Here is a 24,884-nt window from a genome sequence, read left to right on the forward strand (position 1 = left end):
CAGACCGCCCCTTTGCGGTCATTTAGCTGTGAATACTTGTAGTAAATAAAGCCTTTCTGTCATTCATCGAATGAAGCATTGCATCAATCCTTTAACCCATAAACACCGCGTGCCCCTGGAGGCTGGGGGGGCACGGCAAGCTCCTGCAGGCGGGGAGCTCCCACAGGCAGCTGGGGCACTGTCAGCAGTGGCGGGGAGGTGACAAGTGCTGATCAGTGGTCACCGACCACCCACAGATGCCACCAGCAGCAATGACAGACCGCCTGCAGATGCCGCCAATGGTGTTGGGGTGGGGGATTGGGGTGGCAAGCGGTAACTGCCCGCAGGCACTGCCAGCAGTGTCGGCAGTGCCTTTCGCAGGGGTGCATCGCCATGCTCAGGGGGTGCGTGTGCACCCGCGTACACCTGCTACACATTGTCAGTGCTTTAACCCTAGTTCAAAATCCCATTTTATCACTTAACAGTGGGTTCTACCTTGGAGAAAGGCTTCATCTTACTCATTTTGAGTTGTAACTTGCATAACTAATTTACTCTGAGAGTAAATCACTGCTCAGCAACTGTTATGACAAGATTCAGGCCATGGCTTCCCTCCTAACCCCGGGCCGCTACAATTAGACTTTGTAGATGCCAAAATAACCTAACAGCATGCACCAAGCATCAACACGAGGCTTTATGTTTCATTAAGCAGAAATCCTCAGAAGAAATAGCAAGTACCAAGGCTCTCAAACTCTGTCCCTACATCAGGCAAACTCCATGACTTCCATGTGGCCTCCATAGCTGTGGCTAGACTTCTTGGTCCAGTCTTAAATAATCCAGGAACATCCCTCAAGGGCTGCTTATCACTGAGAGCAACTCTAGTAGCCACTGGTAGCTACAGAACAGGGACAAATTATGCTCACATCTGTCTGATGAAAATCCGTCTTCCAACAGATGAAAAGGACATCCTAAAATTCATGCTAAAAATTCATGAAAAAGGCCTGTGACCATCTTGATTTACGACCAATGCTGTACACTACACGAATACTGTTGTGGGATATCTTTATTATATACACATACCTAGATAAGGATTTCTTTAGTAGTCATCACTATTACCTCTATGGACCAGACAACACTAAAAATATCGAATGACTGCATGCTTAAACTACCTACAGGACAGCCAAACAAAAGACTTTCTTCAAGCCTCATTACCTTCCTTTACCTACTCCAGTAAGTTCTGCTGGAGCCACATCACAATGAAAACTCATGTTTCATTTGCTGTCCACTGTCACCTAATAGGTCTCTCCCAGCATGGTGGTTTCCAACATTTCTCCCCATTACTGGATATAAATTTGACAAAGGAAATGCCAAATGGGTAAACCATAAATGAGTCAGAACATCTCAGCATGAGTTGTACTGTTGCAATAAATATTAAAATTATCAGGCACACAGTAAAAAGGGTATCTTTCTACCTGGAATTTCGTCAGTCCCTCCATTGGTGTGTTTGAACCGATCTCCTTCCACATGGACATTTGGACATAGCACATCTGGGAAGGAAAAACAAAAGAACACAAAACAATTATTTTAAAGTAAGTAAAGTAACTATTTCATATAAATAAAGACACTGGACAATTACTACATAAAAGAAGCTATCTAGCTGACTGCATAGGCATGAGATACAAATGCTAATATGCCAAACATGTTCAGGTCAACCAAAACGCTGGCGTTCTTATCTGTAGTGTAGTAGTACCTACAGACCCCTGTGAAAACCCTTCTTAAGACATAATCCCTAGTCCAAAATGTTTGAAACCTAAATAGGAAACGGATGGCAGAGTAATAAAAGCATAGAGAGATGAAAAAGTCTGATCAAGGTCACACAGCCAGAAAAAGAAACCAGCTATCCTGAGTCTTGGTCCCGTCCCCTTTCCACTGGCCATCCCACCTCCAAGAACTTGGCTTTGCATCCTACTTGCAAGTTCCCCTTTTTCACCCATTTTATATTATATATAGATATATAATATAAATTTAAGCCAGAGTAATATCCAACCTATGTCAAAGATTTGTCATGCTCTCAACTGCTGTCACGTTGATCTGTGGGCTCATCCATCTATATACACTTGGTTCTGCCTACCTACCCCTTTCCTACCATACATCTTAAGCAACATTTATTTATACTTTGTTTTCCCAGATCAATAGCTAATTTCACACTTCTAAACAATGGGGCAGATATCGCAAGGAGCCAGTTTAATGAGAACATGAAAAATGCGCCCCCCACCCCTGACTTTTCATTCGGTTTGAAACCATGCTACTATTTTCCTTCCCCGCTTCAATGGATGTCAACATGGGAATTTACCACAGGTACCGTCCCTTCCTCTATGTCCAGTGTGCACATAGTAAATACCTGATGCTCTTCCACCATTATCCTCCTCCCGCTGTATACTTTCCCTGCACCTCATGCTTAGGCCCTGCTCCTGGACACATTAGTGTGCATCGTTTCAATCACTATATTTTGGAGAGATCCAGCTCCACTCTTGAGCCTGGGCTCAATGCAGGAGTGCTGCAAATAAACAATATGATCATCAGGAGCGATTTCAGTGCCAGAGACTGCATGATTCAGCTGTATGCCAAAAGAAAGCAGAAGGATCATGAAACAGAATAGACAATACTTACACTCTGGGACAGCTGCTGAATACAAAACCTCATATTATTTTTCATGCTCTTTGCAATCATGAACATACAATAGATGCCACCAAAAGTGACAGTGTAATCATTACACTGCCAAGGTTACTTTACAATGGCAGTACCACACAGGTAGCAAAATGGTTTACCTAAGAGACAGGACAGTATATTTACTACAGGCAATCACACTGCTTTGTGCAATTCCCTTGGGGTAGGGATTTTTTTTTCTTTTTTTTTTTTTCTTTTTTTGGCATCCAGTGTGCCTCTTCTCCATTCAGGTCAGTCTGAAACAAGATTAACAGTGTAACATTGAAAGGGATGGATGAAATAGTCTAGGTAAGAGAACATTGCTATGCAACTGCAAAGGAGGCTGCTCTTGTGACTCCTCGAACCCAAGATGAAGCAGGAAATTCAAAAACATCCTCTCACTAAAAAGTGAGTAGCACTGAAGATTTCATGATCCTAGACTCAAATGTAACATCCACTCTCAGTACAGAAGTATCTAGGGGTTGACTGACTGCATTACACTACACATATTAACCTAAACAGTAAACTTCCCAGAACGTCTTTTCTTCAATACTTTGAACTAGGAGTAAAAGCTGGCTGGATTTTGCAGATAATCCCCTTTGTCTGCCCTGACTAGGCAAAATATTGTAATGCCCCGTATTCCCAACATGTCCAACTTTCTTTTGGCAAAAGGCAGCCCGCAGCACCATATACATCTATTACTGTGGGACGGCCACTAAAGAGTCCTATGGTGAAAATCTATATACACATGAACTAAAATAAAGTAACAAGAGTCTGTAACAGGATGCTGTGTCACATTTTTGCCTTTTCTCTAATGGAGAAAGCAAAAGGAAGGACCGGGGGTGCTAAAATCCAAAAAGCAAGCTGGGCTTGAGGTTAATGAACCCAGATCTGGGAGCTCAATTAACAGGTGCCACAGCCTTTCTGTCTGACCTTAGACAAGTCACATCATCATGCCTTACCATCATGCCACGTCAGTGAGATAACTTGCCTTCTCTCAACCTGGTCTCTTGTGATTGCAAACAGTTTGTGCCTTGTGACATGTATGCCCCTGTGCAGGGCCAAGCTGGTCACGCTCCTGTCTCAGTTCAGGTGAACTTGGGCTCCTGAAAGCTTCTGCTGTAATACATAAGTCTTATTTAACTCTACGAAAGTGCACATCTACCCTGCCTGCTGACTGACTTCAGGCTAAACACAGCTAACCTCCTCTCTCATGTCTCCGTGCTGCCGTGGTGGGATTGAGTGCGTATCTCAACTTCTAGGGCTTATTCCAAGGCTCAGACAGTGCCACATCCTCAGCTTTTGAGGGAATCCCACCAAGTTGCACTAACTGATGTTCTGCCCCATAAAGTTCATTTTGAGCTCCATTTCTAAAAAGGGAGCGGGGGGAATGAGGGTCTGGAGCAATCAGACACGACTCCCCTCTTGCCACCAGACAGAAAAAAATGAAGGCAGGGATAGTAGGGAGAGCAGGGTAAAGTATAAAACCCCTCCTGACTCACAACCCAAGTAGAGAGAAGCAAAAAACCCCATGAAACCGTGCACAAAACTGCCTTTAAATGGAAAAGCCGAGTCCCAACTACTACTAGTTAGAGTAACGTGCCCAACCAAACACGATGCCTTCCAGCTGGCACTAGTCATGGGGCCCTTGCTTTATAAGACAATCTACTACATAATTGTTACAGTTTGAAAACAATGACATTTTCCTTTGGTGCAAAACTCCTGGATTGGGTCTAACTGCAGCAAAGGCAAGGTTAATATTCCCGCATAAAATGCCCTCGGCTATAAAACACAAGGCGCTTATTTTGCACAGCAACCTTTGAAGGGGTGAGCGCCGTAATTGATTGGCGCGAATAAAGAGTGATCAGAAAAGGCGGCGAGAGACGAGATGTCATCCCCATGGAAACATGCCGGTCTTTAATACCGTGAGTAGAGCTGTTTGCAAGATCCCATGGCCTTTAATTAACTGAGGAGGCTGCCAGCAGAGCTTGTTGGACCGCTTGTAGCAAACAATTGATCTGATGCACTTTAGGGTTTATGCATGTGTGGGCACAGAGTTGCCTGGCCAAAGAGGCCAGGCTCAGTAAAAACTGGTCAATTATTGAGACTCCATCTTCCTCCTCTATCGCTACGACTAGGCCGATGCGCTCTAGACAGACGTGTTCTCACAAGCTGCAATGCAGCTCCCGGGCGGCGCAGCCCAACACCTACATGCTGTCCTCTGCTCTTTGTGATGGCCAAAGAAATTAATAAGCAATAAATATCTGCTGCTTGGAGGCATTTGGAACTTTTGTCTAATATGAAGCTTGCATTTTTGTAACCCGCAAATGTAACGTGTAACTGTTTGTGGAACCGACCAGGCCTCAAAGACAAAGCTCTCGCTGTGAAATTAGGTGACCTAATAGTTCTTTCTCGCTCAGAATTTAGGCTTGATGATGATAAAAACTGGATTCAACTGCCCAGCTTATCTAGTACATTTCAAAAAAGACATCTCAAAAAAGCACAGTCAGAGAGTTTTGAAGGGGCTGGATTTAGGCAGGGTAATGTTAATTTAAACCTGAAGATGCTGTGTTGCAATTTGCTTATTGGATAAACCCAAGCTTGGGCAGTAACTTATTATAATAATTTCTAACACCTTTTAACCCCATCAGATAACAGCTATAAGGCAATATTATGAATGGCTATATGACTAAAACTTAGCATAATTAGGATATAAAAGAACACACGTCATAGTAACCCTCGGGAAGGACGGGGCAGGAGGGTCATTGCTGTCCCGTATCCCACGGATCTCTCTGACTCCCTGTGAGAGCGAGAACCAGATCCTGACGGAGGGGCTTCCACTGGTTCTCCTTCGGGCAGCCCAGTTCAGAGACGTCTGACTTCGCTGATTCAACTTGACGTGCATCCTCTAACCGAGGGACTACCGATAAGTTACTAACCAAGTGGGAACTCTTGATTAATTTCTGTATCTGTTTTATTATCGCTGTCAATTTTAATCTGTATTGTTACATTGTCTGCTTATTAGCTTAACCTTTTTATTAACTATTATATGTGCAAACTATATCTTTTGTTGTCATAAGTAAAACTCATTCTTTTTTGTAAGTGTAACTTGTCATTTCTTTCCTTTCCGACATCACCTTCTCGATCCCGAACCAAAAAGCCCAGTGGCTAATAAAGTTGCAGTGCTCAGTCAGTCTGCAACTAAACTGATATACTCACAGTGCCCAGCTGGCCTGTGACAGCTCTTGTGACAGGGATTTCCCTTCTGAGACCAACAGCAGCCCCTCTCTCTCAGTTGTGCAGTTCTGACTCTCGGTGTAAAGGCAAGGGCTGCAAGTGCACAACAGGTGGTAAAGCCAGTCAAGGCTAGCAAGGAAAGAGGACACCGTTCGCCCTTGACTTGACAGATTGGCTGAGATTTATGAGCCAGCTGGAGCTGAGGCACACCCATAGCTGTGCAAAAGGAGATTTGTGTCACCTTTGGACACTTCTCAAACTTCTAAAGAGATCCCCGCTCACCGAACGTGGCGTAAGTCAGGAAAGCCTGAAAGTTGGTTTTCCTTCCCTGACAAAGGCCCAAGTGTAAACAGTCAAGTACTGATGACATCTGGACACCCCACAGCCTGGACCACACCTTTTCTTTTGGCAATGGGAGAGGGGAGGGGACAGTAGAGAGGTCATTATCGCAAGCTGCCCTGTACAAAACAAAAATCATCTATGGACGTTTGAAGACAGTTTTGCCTCAGTGGTGCACAAGAAAATTGCCCAAACTCAGAGAATCTGGACCTAAATCTTGCAGGCAAGATACTTGTTGAGGCCTTTACAGCTTTTAAAGCACTTCAGTCATATCCTAGCCCCAATCATTTGGGTCTGTAGCCCTGCTACGTTTTAACAAACAAGTAGGAAACTGGAACTCTCTTTCCAACTTTCTTTAGCATTGGTATAAAAACGTAGCTTCTGCCTCTGCAGATAAAACTCAAAACAACCATCTTTTGATGTGGACTTGGGAACTGTCCAACCTTGACCTGCGTGGCCAATTTGCCTTCTGTTAGACTAGAGATTTCTTTCTTCGTGCTACCTCACTGGTCACAAAAGTACCCCCGTGATGAGCAAGAGCCCAAAAAGAAATAACCATCCCAACTCTTCACTACTTCAGGCGGGACTCCACAATGTCCTTGTTCCACCTGAGCCACAGACTTGTCACCGGGGTTGAAATGACTGTTCTCCCCTGGTCACCAAGGCCTACCTCTCCTGCTGCCAAGGCCATAACCATTCTTTCACTAGCTGGTTGCAAGGGTCTCAGTATACTATCAAAGTGGTTCCAGTATTGAACCAACCTAAGAACCCAGTCCTTGAGGAACAAAGGATGAAACATATACCTTGACTTTAGCAAGGCTTGTGATACATCTCCCACAGCATTCTTGCAAGCATGCTAAGGAAGTACAGGTTGGATAAGTTGACTGCAAGGTGTTTACAAAACTGCCCGGATCATCAAGGCCCGAAGGGTAATAAGCAGTGGATCTATATCTAGTTGGCAGCCAGTATCAAGTGCAGTGTCCCAGGGGTCAGTCCTAGGGCTGGTTTTATTCTATACCTTCACTAACCATCTGGAAGATGGGATGGACTGCCCCCTTATTAAGTTTGCATATGACACCAAGCTGGGGGATAAGCTTCAGGGTAGGGCTAGGATTCAGAGAAACAGCAAGAAATTGGAGGGTAAGACCAAAAGACATCTCATAAAATTCAACAAGGACAAGGACCAAGCCCTATATTCAGGATGAAACAGTCCCATGTACTGCTACAGGTGGGGGGTGACTGGCTGGGCAGCAGCTCTGCAGAAAAGGACCTGGGGGTTACAGTGGACAATAAGCTGAATATGAGCCAACAGTGCGCCCTTGTCACCAAAAAGGCTAATGACATCCTGGGCTGCATTGGTAGGAGCGCTGCCAGCAGACCAAGGGCAGTGATTCTTCCCCTCTATCCAGCACTGGGGAGGCCACATCTGGAGTCGTGTGTTCAGTTTTGAGCCCCCCACTAACAGAAGGGATGTGGACAAATTGGAAAGAGTCCAGTGGAGGGCAAGAAAAAATGGTTAGGGGGCTGGGGCACATGATTTATGAGGAAAGGCTGAGGGAACTGGTTTTATTTAGTCTGGAGAAGAGAAGACCCTGTGGGGGGTTAACAGCAGCCTTCAAGACCCTGCAGGGCGGCTGCAAAGAGGATGGAGCTGGGCTGTTCTCAGCGGTGGCAGATGGCAGGACAAGGAGCAATGGGCGCAAGTTGCAGCAAGGGAAGTTTAGGTTGGATATTAGGAAAAACTAAGAGGGTAGTAAAGCACTGGAACAGGTTACCCAGAGAGGTGCTGCAATCTCCACGCATGGAGCTTTTTAAGACCTGACTAGACAAAGCCTGGCTGGGATGATCCAGTTGGGGCTGGTCCTGCCTTGAGCAGGAGGTTGGACTAGATGTGACCTCCTGAGGTCCCTTCACACCCTCATTGTCTGTGATTCTATTAAATGACAAAGTGCTCACACCTCTACTATCTTTGTTCTTCACTCACAACTCCTTTCTATGCTTGCTGCCTTCTTCAGTTTCCATTTTAGCTAGTCCATATGTCTGTATTACCTGCACACATCTTTGGTTACTTTGTCAGCTCTTCAGTAAACTGGGAAACTGAGCGAAAGCCCAGAATCCGGCTGCTGTTAGGCTGTCTGTGGTCTCATCCAGAGTCAAAAAGGGGCTTATGTACCACTACCCTTCCCTCAGGACCTAAACCCTCAATAGACTACAAAGCTTAGGACTTCCCTGCTGTTAAAGGAAATCAGACACAGATCAGAGCTCAGGTTTTTTTGACACTCACCATCTTTACCACCACCCCTTTTCTTTTTATCAACCAGTAAGCTAAAGTTTGTCATTACCTAGAATGGATGTAACTGGACAAGAACACTAAGGAAATGGGACCAAAAATAACAACAAAAGCAGAATTGGTTAATGCAGCAAGTGGGTTTTCACATAAAAGCCATATATATTACCAATTTATTCTGAGGGGCAGAAATCTACATAGATCCACTTTCAAATACAAGTCTTCTTTAAACTGCATCTAAGGTCACCCCAGGCATTCAAAGATGCTATAAACGCACCCTGGGTCTTAAAGGCCTGGAGATCACAGAAGTCAACTTTATGCAATTTTTGCTTCTAGCAGAAACATTTTGCGGACATAATTTTGCTTTGAAATATCACAAGCCCCTGCTACGATTTTTTTTTTAATTCGATGTTTCCCCGTCTGTAATTTTAGTTCAACAAAATAAACGGAGGCAGGGTTTGTCTTTTGCTGTGTGCCCATTTAATATGTTTGCTATGTTCAGTTAGTGTTTGCCATGGAGCCCCAGTCTCAACTGGGCAGGTCCATAACCAGTGGTCATAGCACCAATGAAAAAGTGACCACACAGCTTCTGTTGCCACATGTGCTTCTCCACCACTTAAAATTATCCCCTGGCAGAATAATGAGGTCTTAATAGGTCAGAGAGAAAGGCAGAGATGAATCAGCAGATATCTTTGGAAAGATACCTGTTACAGCACTAATATCTGCAGCAAAATGATATATCCTGCATAATAAGTCAACTCCCTTACCACAGGAAGCAGAAACCCCATTGTTAGGAATATGATTTTTTTTCTCTCAGTTTAGATCTTTACTTTTCTAGTTTCCTGTAGGAGAGTGGAGTTCATATTGCCTTCTACTTGCAAAGAGCTGAGTTCCTTCTTAAATCCTTTGCTCATCCTCTCCCTTCTTCATCCAGATAACAGCCCCTTTTTTTGCTCCACAAAAAAAAATGCCTAGTGCTCTCTCCTCAACTGTAACATTCCTGGCAAAAGAAGGAGTTAGTGCTCTAGTTTAGGCTGCCGCAAAGTACAGGGAAATGACAAACAATTACACTGACAAGATTGTTGGGCTAGAAAAAATAAGTCCGTAAGTTAACAGCAAGGCCTCTTGTGCCCAGAGGAATGTAGTGCCAACCTGGCAGCATATCAATCTGTGCCAGCTGGCAGCCAAGTTTAAGTGCTATATCCAGAGGTGAAATTAGAGGAAGAAGCAAGACAGCAGCTATTATTCTCATTTGGCTTCAGCCTTGATACAACATCCCAGGCAAATGTGACCAACGTTATGACACAGAAGAAGTGTGCTTGCTGCAGCGTTCTCAACCAGCGCTCAGACAGGGGACGTGCAAAGTCTCAAGTCTTGATGCAGCTCCTCAAAAATATTTTGCAGGCTTGGCTATTGAATGCAAAGGGAAGATAACACAAATGAAAAAAAAAAAAAGAGAGAGAAAATGTGTAAAATAAATAAGCTGCTAAACCTCAGTCAAATGTTTAGCTAGTCTCTGTCTGCTCTTCCAGCTCAGCTAAGCATTGTTTCCCAGCTACAAAGGAAATCCACTTAAAGGCGCCTGCTCTGCAGCAGTTCATCTTGGACTCTCATAGCTCAATAGAGTTGAAGGCCAAGAATAGCCCCTTAGATCATACAGCCCTCCTATGCATCCTACTGAATTGTTTGTCTAGTCTGTCCTCCGGGATGAGTGAAACAATGATAGAAAAGTAGGGCTGGAAGGGATCTCAGGAGGTTATATGGTCCAGCCCCCTGCAGGATCATCCCCAACGAAGCTATCCCAGGCAAGTGTCTATCTAACTTGTTCTTAAAAATGTCCAAAGATGGAAAATCCATAACTTCTCTGAGTAACCTGTTCCAGTGCTTAACCACCCTCATAGTGAGGATGTTCATCCTAATGGCCAACCTAACCTGCACGGAGCGGTTCCCCTAGTACCGAGCTCCGCGACTTGTGTTCAGCCACAGCCCATCTGCCCAAAGGATCCATTCTGCCCCAAAAGGTGGAGAATCCACCCTTTCCCTCAGGAATACGTTACAATGGTTAATCACCATTATGGCAAAGAAAATGGGAGCTTTATTTCAATTGGTCTGAGTTCACCTTTCAGTACTGGCTCTTGTTCTGGCTTTCTCGGCTATCTGAAAAAGAAGCGATTTACCCAGAATTTTCTCCTCCTGAATGTAGCCATCCCTGCACTAAGCGTCATGTCATTGAGGATGACGTTGCCGCAGTGGGGGTACCTGAATCAATAGCACTGTTAGTCCAAATGGACCAAGAATGACCAGTACATTTTTGTCATAAAATTCACTGTCATTTGGGTGCTCTTGCCACTGCTGCACCCTTTGCCTCATGCACTTTTCCTGCCCAAGGACACACCAAGAACACTCAAAAATGCCTTCATTCCTTGGCGCTCCATTACTGCCTGTTTAGAGGCAAGAGCTCAAAAGAGATAACTGGCTTATGCACTTTTATGATCACCCCAAAAACTCTCTCTTGAGTAACCATGCTACCTTTTCCCACTTTCCAATTCACCTTGGAGCAGCTGCTTCCATCCCTATGTATGATTCACCCAGGCCATATGCCTAACCTTTTGCAACTGGGCCTTCCTTATTCATGCTTCACTGAGGATGCAGTTAGGACTACTTCATTGCATCCATGAAAGCAAATATGCACTGTAATCAAGTCACAGTCTCAGTCCTACACTCCTCATCCACCAAGATCTAAATAGGTAGCTAGTCCTTGAGGCTAAGAAGTCAAAGCTGATTGGATATACTCCTAGCCCAGGGGCGGGGAATTATTTTGGGTGGAGGGCCGCTTACTGAGTTTTGGCAAGCCATCGAGGGCCACATGACAAGCAGTCAGAGGCAGATAAATATTAATTTTCTAAATTTTTTAGGGTCCTGCAGGCTGGATAAAATGGCCTAGTGGGCCACATCCAGCCCGTGGCCACATTTTGCCCACCCCCTGTCCTAGCCACACTCATTCGCTTGCATACCATTGGCAACAGAAACTAGCATATCCAATGTGTGATGCTGACTCTGGCTGGACTTTTGTGTCTGAGTTATATAACCATGCACGAAGCTGTGTGCCTTTCCACTAAGCCAGCTTGCCAAGCAATGCAAAATACTCCGCATGACTGCCCTGTCCCTGTCTTTTTTTTTTAAGCATTCTGTCAATTCTTCCTTAATCCACACTTTTAAGTGATGATTTTACATTTGTTTGCACAGATACTGATGAAAATAAATGGCTAGCATGGATATCAATACTGGAAACACTCTCATTCTGTCATAATTCCCTACTGTCAGCTACTTTTTGAGATCTGCCAGTTCTGCAGTTCTTAATGCATTTAACGCACACCGTAGAGTGCTATTGCTAATCCAAATGCAATGCAGTCTCAAGGAAAATGCTTCACATTAGCCTGTGACATCTATGCAGTCACCTTTATCAACTGAAAATCCCCTCAAAAAATGAAAGAAATTTTGTTTGATACAACCCATTTCCATAAAAATCAGGCCGACTGACAGTATGCATTAAGGCTTGAGTTTCTTTTTAACTGAATACTATAGCAACTTTTTCGTTATTTTCTCTGGGACTGAAATCAAGCTACTTGTCTTATAGTTATCTACAGTATTCTCCTTGCACTTTATGACTATCAGCAAAACCTTAGCACTCTTCCTTTCTTCTGCAATGTCCCCAGTCATGTAGGATTTAATTTAAAAACAACCAAAAAAACCCACATAATTGAGGCACAGGTTTTGTTAAACATTTTTTATTAATTCTTGGGTTCAAGTTATCCAGGCCTGATGAAGACAATTGCTTGCCTTTTCAGACTGGCATAGACTGTCTCTTGGAAAGGTTTGCTTTAATGTCAGTTTAGGTACATCCTCCACAGCTTTCTGTTCCAGAAGCAGGATCAAGAGAGCCGACTCACTGTGTATCTACTTGATACCTCTAGCCAACATGAAAGTCTCCCTGGTTCCCTTTCCTTTCTTTATTCAAATCTCCAAATCACCCAGAATCCTTTCTGGCTCATCCAGTGATAAACACTATGGCTGCTTGTACATGCCACAGGGGGTTAATTCAGTTTAGTTCTGCCTAAATTGAAAGGGTGGGTTTTTAAAAACACCGCTTCAAATTAAACCAAACTAAACCCCCATGGTGTGTACACAAGGGTGGGGGCCCGATCCTGCCTCATCAGCACCAGGGTTGGTGGGGGGTGAGCTGCCAGCAAGCTGAGTAGTCCCTGAGCTGTGTGGGTGCCCCAGGTGGCATCCACCCGCTGGCACCAGGCCCAAGTGATCCCAGGGGGTGCCACAGCTGTGGAGGGAAGCACCACCCCCTTCCCCGCATAGCCACGGAGGCAAGCACTGGGCCTCTGCACAGCTCAGGCAGACAGGCAGGCTCCAGGGAGAGGGGGGGAAAAAAAAGAAAGAAAGATCAGGCTCGCCACACCCCCCTTACCGCAGTGTCCACAGGTGACTTCTTTGGTCAGCTACCAAGACCCCTGAAAAAATGCTTTGCAATAGTATGTCTGGTTTCTTAGATAATTATCCTTATGGCGCCAAGGAGATATCCTAATCATAATCAACCAAACTGTGCAATCGGACTTGTATCTTCCAGAAATATTCCTCTAAGGAAGAAGGTAATCAACTGGCTCCCAGGAATATCTGGAGGTACAGGGGAGCTCCATTCCTTATTCACCCAACAAACCTTGTCTTCCTATGCCCTCACCACTCTGGGTATTCTCGTTAGCCGTATGAATGTCAAATCCTTTTCGAACTTTGGTAATCTTGGTGCAAGCTGGTGTTGTACATTTGACGGCAGAGGCATAACGTGATGCCTGAGCAACCTGGATGGCAGCACTGCCTGGGGCATCACTGCTTGCGCTACCAGGAGCGCAGCTGCAGCCAGTCCGATAGCACAGATCTGCTTTTCCCTCCCCAACCCTCTGGGCTGGTGCCCTGGTTGCCTTGATTTGTTACACTGCTTTTTGAGAGTTTAGGGGTACCAGACAGCTGAACCAAATTGTCTGAATCTGATCAGCAGGGACCCTGCTTTTCACTGATTTACAAAATATCCCCAATTTTCAGATTAAAAAAATAACCACGGAACCACATTTTTCCATGACTAAAATAAAACACCACTAATATATACATTATATATAGTGCTTCATTTTAAGCATGGAAAACATTGGATTTGGGATTTAATCTGAAAATTGGGGATTTTTTTTTTTTAAACCAGAGAAAACCAGGATCCTTGCTAATCAGAGCCCTGGTAGGTAACACACCTTTCTCGAGGAAATTGTTGAGCAGTGTTTAGTGAAAACAGGTGAGGACTCATTGCACCTTTTGCACCTTTCCTATTAAGATAGTTTCATTGCACACATTTTAAAATAGAAAAAGAAAAGGGAAAGTCTGGCAGGCTATCCATCTTGTAGCAGATCTGTGAATGGAAAAAACATCAGTCTGCAGAAAACATCAGGCTAACCTATTCTATTAATATTTTGATCTGAAAACATAATAGTGTGATGCTCGGTTCAGAGGACTGGTCGGATGGCCTGAAGAACCTGCCAGACTAAATGAACAAGCAAGCGAAAAGCCCTCAGCATATTTAGCTTAGCAAAGAGAAGATGGAGGAGGAACTCGATAAAGATCTAATTACCTACAAGGGGAAAAGAGGTCTGATAGCACAGGGATCTTGAGCCTAGCAAATAAAGATGGTGTAGATCCAGTGCCTAGAAGCTGAAGCTAGACAAATTCAGATGACCAAGTGTTTTTTGGAGGGGGCGCGGAAGGGGGAGGGGGTTATCCTGTGCTGGGTTTTTTTAAGCAGTGAGGGCATTTAACCACCTTATATAGCATAGTAGTGAATTCCTCACTCCTCCCGCCCCCACCCCACCCCAAAGACTTTAAATCATGATTAAATGTCTTCCTTAAAGGCTTGCAAATCCTCAGCCGCAAATTATGGGCATGCTTTCGGAAACACCTGGTGAAACGCCAGGGGCCGTGGAACATGGGAGGTCAGGCTAGATCAAGAATGCACAACGTGTGGCCTGCCGGGGCAGTATTACCAGCGCATCTCGGCAACCTCCCATTGCAAAAGGTTTGAGTCGAGCATCCTTGGACCAGTGACCCCTTGCAGCTCTAACCCACCATGCAGGCTCTGCTATGCTGAAAGCCACTTATTGGAAGTAGCTCCTGTCATGGAGCAGTCATTTATCATCGTGAACTTAAAAAAACAACACGTGCAGGAGGAAACTTTCATCCAGCTGTGGTCCCGCATCCCCGACATTAACACTGAACCACGTACGGAGATAACCACAGCTGCCCCTCAGTGCTTCCCACCGAGAAATCCTAGCTGCAAAGTGCTCGTCTCAAATCGCAGGTGCCTATACCCCAGCCAGCTGTCCGCAGGGCGCTATTAAGCTGGTTCCTGTTTGTTTTTATCCTTTGACGAGTAAAAAAGCCTTGAGCTGCAAAGACTCCTTTGGGGACTTGTGCGTAGTGAATGCTGAACATGTGTAGCTGTCAAGTTTTACAAGAATCAGGTGGAGAGGGCAGGAGAGAAATGCAAGGAGGTCAGGACAAGGGGTACTTTGTTTCCACTAAAATGTTCTTTTAATTAGGAGGCGTAGGATTTCTGAATTCTGGCAGTGTCCGGCTGCAGCGCCAAAGTTACACTGAGGTTTAGTGCATGGGTTGTAAGCCTTGTTTCCCTTTCCATATTGATTTGAGGATGTGAGGATCCCATGCTATCAATTTTGCCCAGATCCTGTGTTCTGGCCACACCGTCCTGCACAGGGATGAAAAGAGTCAGTTTGCCAGATTTAAATTGTTCACAAAAAATGTCTTATTTAGACTAGAACTGGAGCTATTTGGGGTCCAAAGGACTCAAACAAGCAGCTCTGAGATACTGCATCTTCTTCTTTTGCTCCTTGTTAGTTTTGGAAGAGCTACTTTCAGACAGGAATGTTTATTCTTTGCAGAGAGCAAGCTTCCAGTTGCATGTTTCCCATTTAAATGAACCTGCCCTTGAGAAATTTAACTAAGATGGGAAAGGGTTTGTGAGAATCTTTTTTTTTAAAGTTGGACAGGTTTCACAAAAACTCAGATGTTCAGGAGAATACTCAATGCTGCTACTTTACCATTAAGAACCATAAAGCAAAGCAATACACTTGTGGCCTGCATTACCCTCTGCAGTTGCCCACTTTTGCAATATATAGCCGTCCTTTTATTCTACGCTTGCTTTACATTCACAGAAAATGACATTTTAGCTTAAAAATCAAAGCTTTGGGGTTTTTTTCCCACTCTTTGCAAAAAGGCCTTTTTTAACTTACAGTGTGCCTAACTAATGACCTGACGTACACAATATATATTTCCTGCTAAGTTAATTGTCTGCCTTTTTCTCCCTAGCACATTGAGTCGACACTTCACATGGCACATGTTCTTGAAAACAAAGTCATAGGAAAACTGTATATACCTTTCATTTTAACTATAGTGGCAGCACAGACAGTGTAATGATACTGCAATTGCTTCAAACACTAGTACTATAATTCCTAGAGAGAGATGACAGAGTATTACAGCAATTATATCATCACCTACTGCAGCTTTAATAGCTAGTTCTCCTTTGCTTCTTGAAATTACACTGCCCGTCATGGTAATACGTACAGGCCAACATACTAGGAAAAAAAGGTGCCGAGATACCAAAGTGACGAACCCCATAAAAGCATCTGAATAGAAGAGAAGAGCAAAGAGGACCACAAAGAAACTTCCCCATTGCTTGTCCTGTAGAGCAAGTCAGCGCAACTGTAGGTCTTTCTTACACTCCCATAATGCTACCCACCCTAAAAGAGATGGGAAGGGAAAAGAGCCAGAAGGACCTTTAGCTGGCATGACTTTGCCCTTCACACCAGGCAGCACAGAGAGCACGTGGTACTATCCTGGACCTGCAGGCTAACACGGCAAAAAAGATTTCGCTCCCCCCCACCGGGCCCAAGTTCCAGTATAAATTGTAAATCCTTAAGTCCGTGACTGCTAGAGGAGATAGGACTGATGTGCTTCATTACAAGTCCAGGGGTTAAGGTCAGACAGCGCTTGAGGAGCTTCCGAGGTCAGAGGTGATGGACCAACTGTACGGCCACGCTGTCTGTCCTGTGACTGTGTCAGATTTGAAAAAGAGGTAAGCAAAGGATTGCTGGCATAGACATCTTTCTCGACTCTCTGTCTGGAAGCAGGAAGAGGGCAATTCCACTGATTCCTAGAGCTTGCAGGACTTCTGAACGGCTCTCGAGGCTCAGCAAAAGAGACTGTGTGACCCCCATTTCCCTACCATAGTAACCCTGCCCGGCCCTACCCATTCCCTAAATCAGGCCTGTCAAACTTCAGAGTAGCGAAAGGCCACGAGTGGCACCTGTGTGAGCCCCCAGGCCACACACTTTGCACAATCCCACCAGGGATTGCTCCCCACTACACAGGCAGTGGCAATGACACACAGTCCCACCACCCCCTGCCACGCAGATGGGTAATGCAGCCAGCCCATCTCCCACCACGCAGGCTCATCAGTGGTGTGCGGACACCCAAGCTCCTTCCCTGGGGCACGACAGCAGGAGAGGCAGCCATCAAAGCCCACAGGCTACAGGTTGGCCGGTCTTGCCCTAAATAATTCATCTGTATCCCCTCCTGCACAAAGGAGAAAAAATACTAATGCATTCCCATGCTCTTCACAGGGGCTGCCCTGCCCATTGGATTACGTTGGGCACTAACCTTTCTCTTACTCCTTTTCCCTCGGCCCCTCTTTCTTCTTCTTACTGTCTTCTCATCTCAATGCTATGTTCCTCATGCCTAAGAGAACCTGCCTCCGGCACCACGGACTTGCAATCCAAGGAGCACAACCTAAACCAGAGCTTCCTGATCACTCTTGGCACGGACACCACCTCTCAGCTCAGGGATTCCCAGAAGTTTAGGGACCTCGTGAGATCATCACATTGACCAACAGCAAAGCAAGCTCCCCTTTCACAGGCCTGTCCTGCTTCTCTGCATGAAAACCTACTGTTGAAGCATCTGATTTCCAGAGCTCTCTTGGCGACGACCTGCTCCCTTCTTTTGGGGCACGCTTATCTAGATACGCTGTCTCACACACATACGCCTTTGGCTGACTGACAGCAGACACGCAGTGTCAAGAGGGCTGGTGTAATTAGCACAGTTTAAATGAGGAGCATACCAAATTAATTTTCACAGGGCCCCTTACCTCCCCCCCCCAGGAATAAGTGGCGCGATGAACAGCGCGCACCGTGCGAGGCCTTTGTGCTTCCAAGCTAATTTGCCTGTATCTACCTCTCAGTCAACAATGGCTGGTGTGCAGGTAACTTGTCTGCAAACAGACTGGGTGGTAAAGGAAGGCAATTAGTAGCTGCAAGTCTTGGACGATTGGCATCCTGGGCTGTAGACCCTCTCGCTCTTCGAGGTCACCTCCATCTTGGGGAAGGAGTGAGATGTAACACGTGCACCTGTTGCAGATGAACTGCAGGGTTGCCTCGGAAGATAGACGGCTAAGAAAGTAGCCTGATGCAGCTGATTGGTAAAATAGTTACTGGATGACACTGCATGCTAGATCCCATAAGATCTGGTAGGCTTTCCCCAGCCACTCACCTGCTAGCAGGGCTGAGGCATGTCACTCCCTGGGATGAGGGGCTAACATACAGATCTGTGTGTATTTGGATGTAAGAAAATCCAGCACCTGCCCATTCCCTAGCCAGGCCAGACATGGCGCAGACTGTGCTGCTGCACTGGGCCCAGGACTTTCAGCCCAATGCAGCTGCTCTGGGGGAGCCTAACACAGAGCTTTGCCGTTCAAATGATGCCTTTAAAGCTGTATGCAAGCAGAGAGGCAGCTTCAGGAGTGCAGGTTTCTGCAAGGCCAATGACAGTTTTATACTCTATATCCATCCAAGCAAAGCCCTCAAGCCAAGATGGCATTACCCTACTTGCTCCAGACAGAGAATAAAGCCAGGTGTAAAGGTGAGGGAGGGGCGGGAAAGGCCAGTGCAGCAGATGGCAAACACCCCTGCCCTCAAGCAATCAATATCTAACCTGGTGTTTTAATTACTGCAATACTGTCAGCTCCATTAACAGTTATGACATTTAAAAAAAAATAACTGCTGGTTTGCATTTACTGGCCATCCAGAGCTTGAATCTCTAGGCTTCATACTTTCACACTTCACTCTGAAACCATAAGGGCTAGAGCCTTTCAGAAAGGTGGACGTGCCTATATCATCCCATGACTCCAGAAACTGGCGCTTAAGGGGAAAAAAAAAAAAAGATAGGTCAGGTCACATCCACTACCATTGGTGAAGCTGACAACACTGAAATTAGCTTGGCAAATTCCGTAATATTCAGGACAATCATTTGTGTTTCCTAACCAAATGACTTGATAACTGAAGCAGAGAGAGTTCCTGAAGAACCTGCCCCTGCTTTTGCAGTGGATTCTGGGAGAGCAGGTAGTTGGTGAATGTTTGCTTAGTTCTGTGCAATGCATCCAGGAGGGCCGGCAGGATTCGCTTAACAGCTCTTACCTCTAAAGACGGTCGTGGGAGTTTCTGAATATCCTCATCCAAGTCCTGGGCCCCGTTGTGCTACGTTGATACAAACTCCCTGCCAACGGGAGTTTACCCTCTCAATGGCAATTTGATTATAGGAGACGGGAAGCAATGTTTACTCAGTGGCCTGAATACTGCACGATTTGAGTTACTGTAAAACATTAAGGTTGAATGAAATATTTGTTCAGCTAGTCAGAGTCTGGCTCCCACGGAACCTAATTCTTCCAGAGTCTGTTGAGTATGAGCCTGGATCACACTTTTGAAAGAGCCGCCTGGACACCATGTGAAGGACTGCTGAAGTACAAAAAGAAAATCCCCATAAATTGCATACCGTTAGTTATGACTTACCATCCCTCCTTGGAAAAGGGTCAAACAACTGCAGCCCATACTAGAAAAAGACCCAATACCTAAAGAGATCTTTGCAGAACCACCCATCTCAGTCTTTAAGCAAGCACCGAACCTTGCCAACCTCATCACCAGAAGGAAATTTTCTATGGCCCAAACCTCACTGAATGGACCCAGACCATACCAGGACATGAAATGTAAAACGTGCCAACACATTTCCATCGCCCCCACAATAACTACACCCCACAACGGAAAAATCATCATTCCTGGATCTTACACCTGCACCACCAGAAATGTAATACATCTCATCCAGTGCACTGAATGCCCTGATGGAAACTACACAGGAGAAAACAAACAGCAACTGCGTACCGAATGAATGCACACCATAAATCTATCAAAGACAAAAATGCCCAATTACCAGTGGCTGCACACTTCTTACAAGACAACCACTCTCTCTCCAGTCTCTCAGTTCCAATCCTCAAAGGGAATTTACAGAACACCTCTTGTAGACAAGCCTGCGAACTTCACTTAATAAATCAACTGCATACAAAAAATAATGGGATAAATATCAACACTGGATTTATGGCACATTATAACCTCCCTGCCATCTGATAACCCCAGGTAACCTCTCTACAGTTTTACGAGCTACATTTTATCACTGGATAACATTCCTCTCTTTTGTGAAACCCCCCTTCTCCACCCCCACCACCATCTACCTGTCTCGCACCTATTAGCTCCCACCCCTCTGATCTTTCCTGCCACAAATATGCATTTTAAATATTGACTTAAGCTTCTATTCTACCCAAGAGAGTACATAAACATCAGCAGACTCCCCCTACGCCTGAAAAAGGGTGTGCGTGCCTGAAAGCTTGTAAAAGAACAATTTTTCCAACTGTTTAGTTGGTCTAATAAAAGATATCACATTTACCCAAAGAACCTTGTCTACCTAGTTAATCATCAACACTGCCTACAACACTGAACTATTCCTTAAATGTCTCCATCCAAGTACTGGCCCCTAGCTTGGGGTCGTTTGTAGGATATCACCTGCCTAATGAATCAAAACTATGCACTTGTGTCTCCCGAAGGCCTTATCTTAAAAAGAGTTGGGCCAAACATCGGCTTGATGCTATTTAATTTAGAAACTAGTTAAAGGTCACTGTATAGGTGCGTGTGCTGTTTTCGGATGTCCCCAGTCAGCTGATAGGCACCGTTATTCCATCCCTGTCCTTTTTCCTGCACAAGTAATGCTGTTGTTAGGGAACTGAGATCTTGCAGCAGCAAACTCCACATCAGGGAGAATGGTAACAACATGAATAAAAAATGTGAAGCATCCTAGGGTGATGAATGCTTTTCAGACAAAATGAGCCATAGTTAAAAGCTACCAACCAGCCACTGCTAATACATACATATACATACATACATACAAACATACATATATATATATATATATATATAATATATAATACATATATAATATATATTTGCAGTTAAAAGCTTCCAACCTGTGACTGAATATATATATATATATATATATATATATAAAAATATTTTTTTTATTATTATTATTATTATTTTTGTAGTGGCTGGTTGGAAGCTTTTTAACAGTTTTTTATATATGTGTATATATAGGCTAGAAATATATTGTTTTTTATAGATATAATTTCTATTTTGAATAGAATAGAAATTCTGTTCTACTCCTGAAACCGAAACAGCAGTTTGAAATAAGCTCAGCAAGAAGCTTGGCTTAGCTCACACAGGCTGAAGCATTAACTACTTCAGCACTAAAGCTCCATCAATCTCACTTGCACTCAGAAGTCCTGAAAGACTCACGGCTGCAATGGGCACAGTCGAGCGGCATAGTGACAATGCTGGCCCAACCATTCATTTCTGCTGTACCCCAGAGCCTCAAGCAAGACTGCTTATCATCATCCACAGTGATACTCCAGGAACAAGCAAGAGAGATCAGATGTGTCTAAAGGGACATTGCCAAAATGTCTTGGTCCAAAAGTTGGGGTTGGCACATTATTTTAAAGAGGAAAGCCTAAAAGGAAGGGAAACACTATTCCAATGAAAACCATCCCTTCTACTCGAATGTTGTGCTGCAGAATATTAAATTTCCTAAAGAACAGGCCATCTAAACATAGCATTGTGTTTCTGCTCATAACACAGAAGGGAAATTAATTGGAAACAGGTGGAACAAAGCAGCTGAATTTCCAGCTGAATTTCCAGCTTGATCCATTTGGGATCAAGAGCTTTCCATGGAAAACACAGCTCAAAGGCTTGTCTTCATAGGGAAATGGACTGACATTGTTACAATTAGAGCATACCATTTATACCTCTCTAGTCTTCCATGTGCACACCCTTAATCAAATAACAGTGGCTTGGCATTTGAAAGCCATATGACTGTGAAGGTATAATTACATGAGTACAACAATGCCAGCAAGCTTCCCCAGAAAGGCAAACATCTTAAGTGTGGCTAAGATGTTTATTGCTTGGGTCGTTACTTGCTTGTTGGTTTTTTACTGCCCATTTACTGAAATGCTGTTTCTTAATAATAAAGACTTATTACACTCTGGCTTTACTTTCCCTACATCAAAAAATTGTATGGGTGACGTTGCATAAGCATGTAAGGAGAGGAGCAATACTTGAGATTTTCTTTCCAGGTGAGTTTAATGGCCATGACAATGAGAGGATACATTTAATCTGAGCCTACAAGAGGGTATATCATACCAACAGCCTATGTAGATCTACCCTCCTTTTCGACACACAAGTCAACAGTCATCTGTAACACCTTCTTACTCTTCCAGAGAGCAGGCATCCAACTTACTTCAGCAAACCAACCAACCAAAGTAGCTTCATGCTTCTGAAGAAGTCACCGAGGAGTACCAAGAGACAGCCACCAAATTCATTTTGCAGATAGGTTTTTACCTTAGAAGGCATCCCACCCATCCCCATTTTATATGGAGCAGAGGGCGGTATCACTGGGACTTCAAAATACAGTTTCAGATTCAGATTCTGCAGCCAGGCGTCTTCTCTAACTGTGCTTTGGGTGAAATAACCATACCTGGAAAATCAGTGACTACAAATACCACACTTTCTGCGCAGCGGTTGAAAAGACCCAGGGGCTTAATGCTCCTGCATTTGACATTTGAGTCTAAAAAGAAAGAGGAATATCTGGGAGTAAACATTGTTTTTTGCCAAGTCTCCCATGTCTCTGCACCTATGGAGAAAGCAGCAAGGGCACTTAGAAGAGCATGCATAGACTGCGTACAGCCAGGCAGCATACCCAATCTGGCTGGCAAAGGAGGTAAATCAGCTACCAAAAGCAGTCTAGCTGTTCACAGAAAACTTCCCCGTGACCAGGCCGGTCCTGGAAGCCAAGGTAGCTCTCATCGAGCCAGCCCACGTATCATTATACCCCCCAGCAGTGTGCAGCGTGGACACACTCTTTGTTAGTTGGGCTGAGAGGCATTTGGAGAAATGCTTCTAGTAGCTCCTGGGCTGCAACGTAGTCGTCAGAAAGTGTGCAAAGGGTTTCTGTTAAGAATGAACTGAGCAGCTCAGTTTGCACATCCATCCGCTGAGGGCCAAACAGGTCAAAACTCAGTAGGAGAAGTTCGCGATAACTCCAGGGACCCAAAGAGTGAGCAACAAAGGAGTAACACATATATGCTACAGGACCTGTGTCTCCCCACCCAGTTTGTGCCATCTGAAACAAATACCCGGTCGCCCTGGATGGCTGGGAAACAGCTGACAATGTCTTGACTTCAGGACACGAACTACAGCTGGCTACAGGCATCTTCAGCTATGTTTGCTGAGATGTCCAGACAGACACGTGGAGGAAAGCAGGCAACCCGTCCTGGACTGTCAAGGGCAGTCCCAACCTTCAGGGCAGTCCCTCGGGGTGCCCAAATTTTGGAGCAGTTGGGAGAGGGAAATCAGTGCTGTATTGGTGCCAGCCAGCGTGTTGCTGCACCGGCTGAGAAGCAGCAGAATGGCCTTCTGGGTCTGTAGCTAGGTACAGCCCTCCTGAAGCCTGCTAATTACTTCTGGAGTTCACTGCAGGGTGCTAAGATGCAGCAGAGCTCATTAGCTCGTCCGTAGCACTGCCCTGTGGCTTATGCACTAACTAGAAGAAGTGACGTGACCTACTTCCACTTCCAGACGTCTGCTGAGCATACAGGACTGTAACCCTGGATTTTTCCTCCTAAAATTTGTTCACTGGAGGATGGAGCAGGTGCCCCACATGGTGCACCCCGCATGGGTGATGCCCTGCTGCAGAAAGGGAGATGCTGTCAGCACGTGAACAGGCCATGAGCAGGGTAGAGGGGAACGTGCGTATCTGTGCGTGCCAAGTAAAACATGAAACAGCAAGGAAAGGGGGAAGTCTGCCTGGGAAAAAAAATACCAGTTGTGTTACCACATAATAACAGCTTGCATTTTTATGAGGCTTCAAAAAATGCTAGCTGCAGTACTAAAGGATATTTTTGAAGGAATTAGATGGCAGTCTCTCAGCATTGTGACTCTGGGTAATACTTTTTAAAAATAGTCCCGAAAAGATTGAGCTCTGGCCTGGGCAGAGGAAAAGGCTGATATGCAAAAGAAAAAAAAAAGGGGGGGGGGAGGGTATATTAGAGTTACACATAATATGGCCTCAGTGCCCTCTAACCCTTTATACCAACCCCTAACGACTTAGAGCAAATGAGGGGCACCCACCTGCAGCTGAAATGCTGAGGAATCAGGAACCTGCTGTGCTAGAGACGATGTTCATGAAATCAGATGCAAAAGCACAAAATATATTTTTAAAAAATATATAAAAATACTCCTGAAGGGAGCCCAGCTGCTTTCCTAAAAAGTTGAGCAAGTTTCAAAAGACCTGGGCCTGCTTTGGATACGGCACCTGGTTTATTCAGACCCTTGGGCATATGACCCCGCTCGGAAGTGCGACTCTGAGGTGCAAGTCTCCTAAGACAGGAAATTCCTATAACTTGCCATTATTTCCTGCTTCGAGACAACCCAGAAATATCACAAGGGAAAACAAATTCTTTTGCAAAAATGTTTGTATTCTCGTTCCTGGAAATGCAGCCGGCCAAATACACAAAAGAAAAAAATAATTGGGGGAAAATCATAAGTGGGATTTCCAATGTCCAACATGATACAGGTAGTGCAGAGAGCAACCGGCTGCTTATTCAGTGGGGAGAGACATCGGCACCACTGGTGGCCAATTCATTTCTGGCTGCAATGCAAGAGGCTAACAATGATCTACAAAGCCCGCTCTAGCCTGAAAACTGGCTGAGGGCTGCCTCTCCTCCTGGGAAAGAGCGCAATACACAAAATGATTTTTTTTTGGCCCCCACAGAACAGTCACAGCAGTTTCAAGG

General features: G+C 44.9%; 1 protein-coding gene across 4 annotated transcripts in view; it reads right to left on the reverse strand.

Annotated features, from left to right (window-relative positions):
* Positions 1 to 24,884, reverse strand: part of COL22A1 (collagen type XXII alpha 1 chain) — a 316,497-nt gene that overhangs the window by 228,962 nt on the left and 62,651 nt on the right. For all 4 annotated transcript variants that reach the window (XM_090040702.1, XM_090040701.1, XM_090040704.1 and 1 more), the window contains one exon: positions 1,449 to 1,523. In XM_090040702.1, the coding sequence (XP_089896828.1) occupies positions 1,449 to 1,523 (75 nt within the window). The remainder of the gene's footprint in view (positions 1 to 1,448; positions 1,524 to 24,884) is intronic.

The sequence above is a fragment of the Crocodylus siamensis genome, chromosome 3 (genome assembly GCF_052110815.1).
Source record: "Crocodylus siamensis isolate JL-2025a chromosome 3, ASM5211081v1, whole genome shotgun sequence".
NCBI lineage: Eukaryota > Metazoa > Chordata > Crocodylia > Crocodylidae > Crocodylus > Crocodylus siamensis.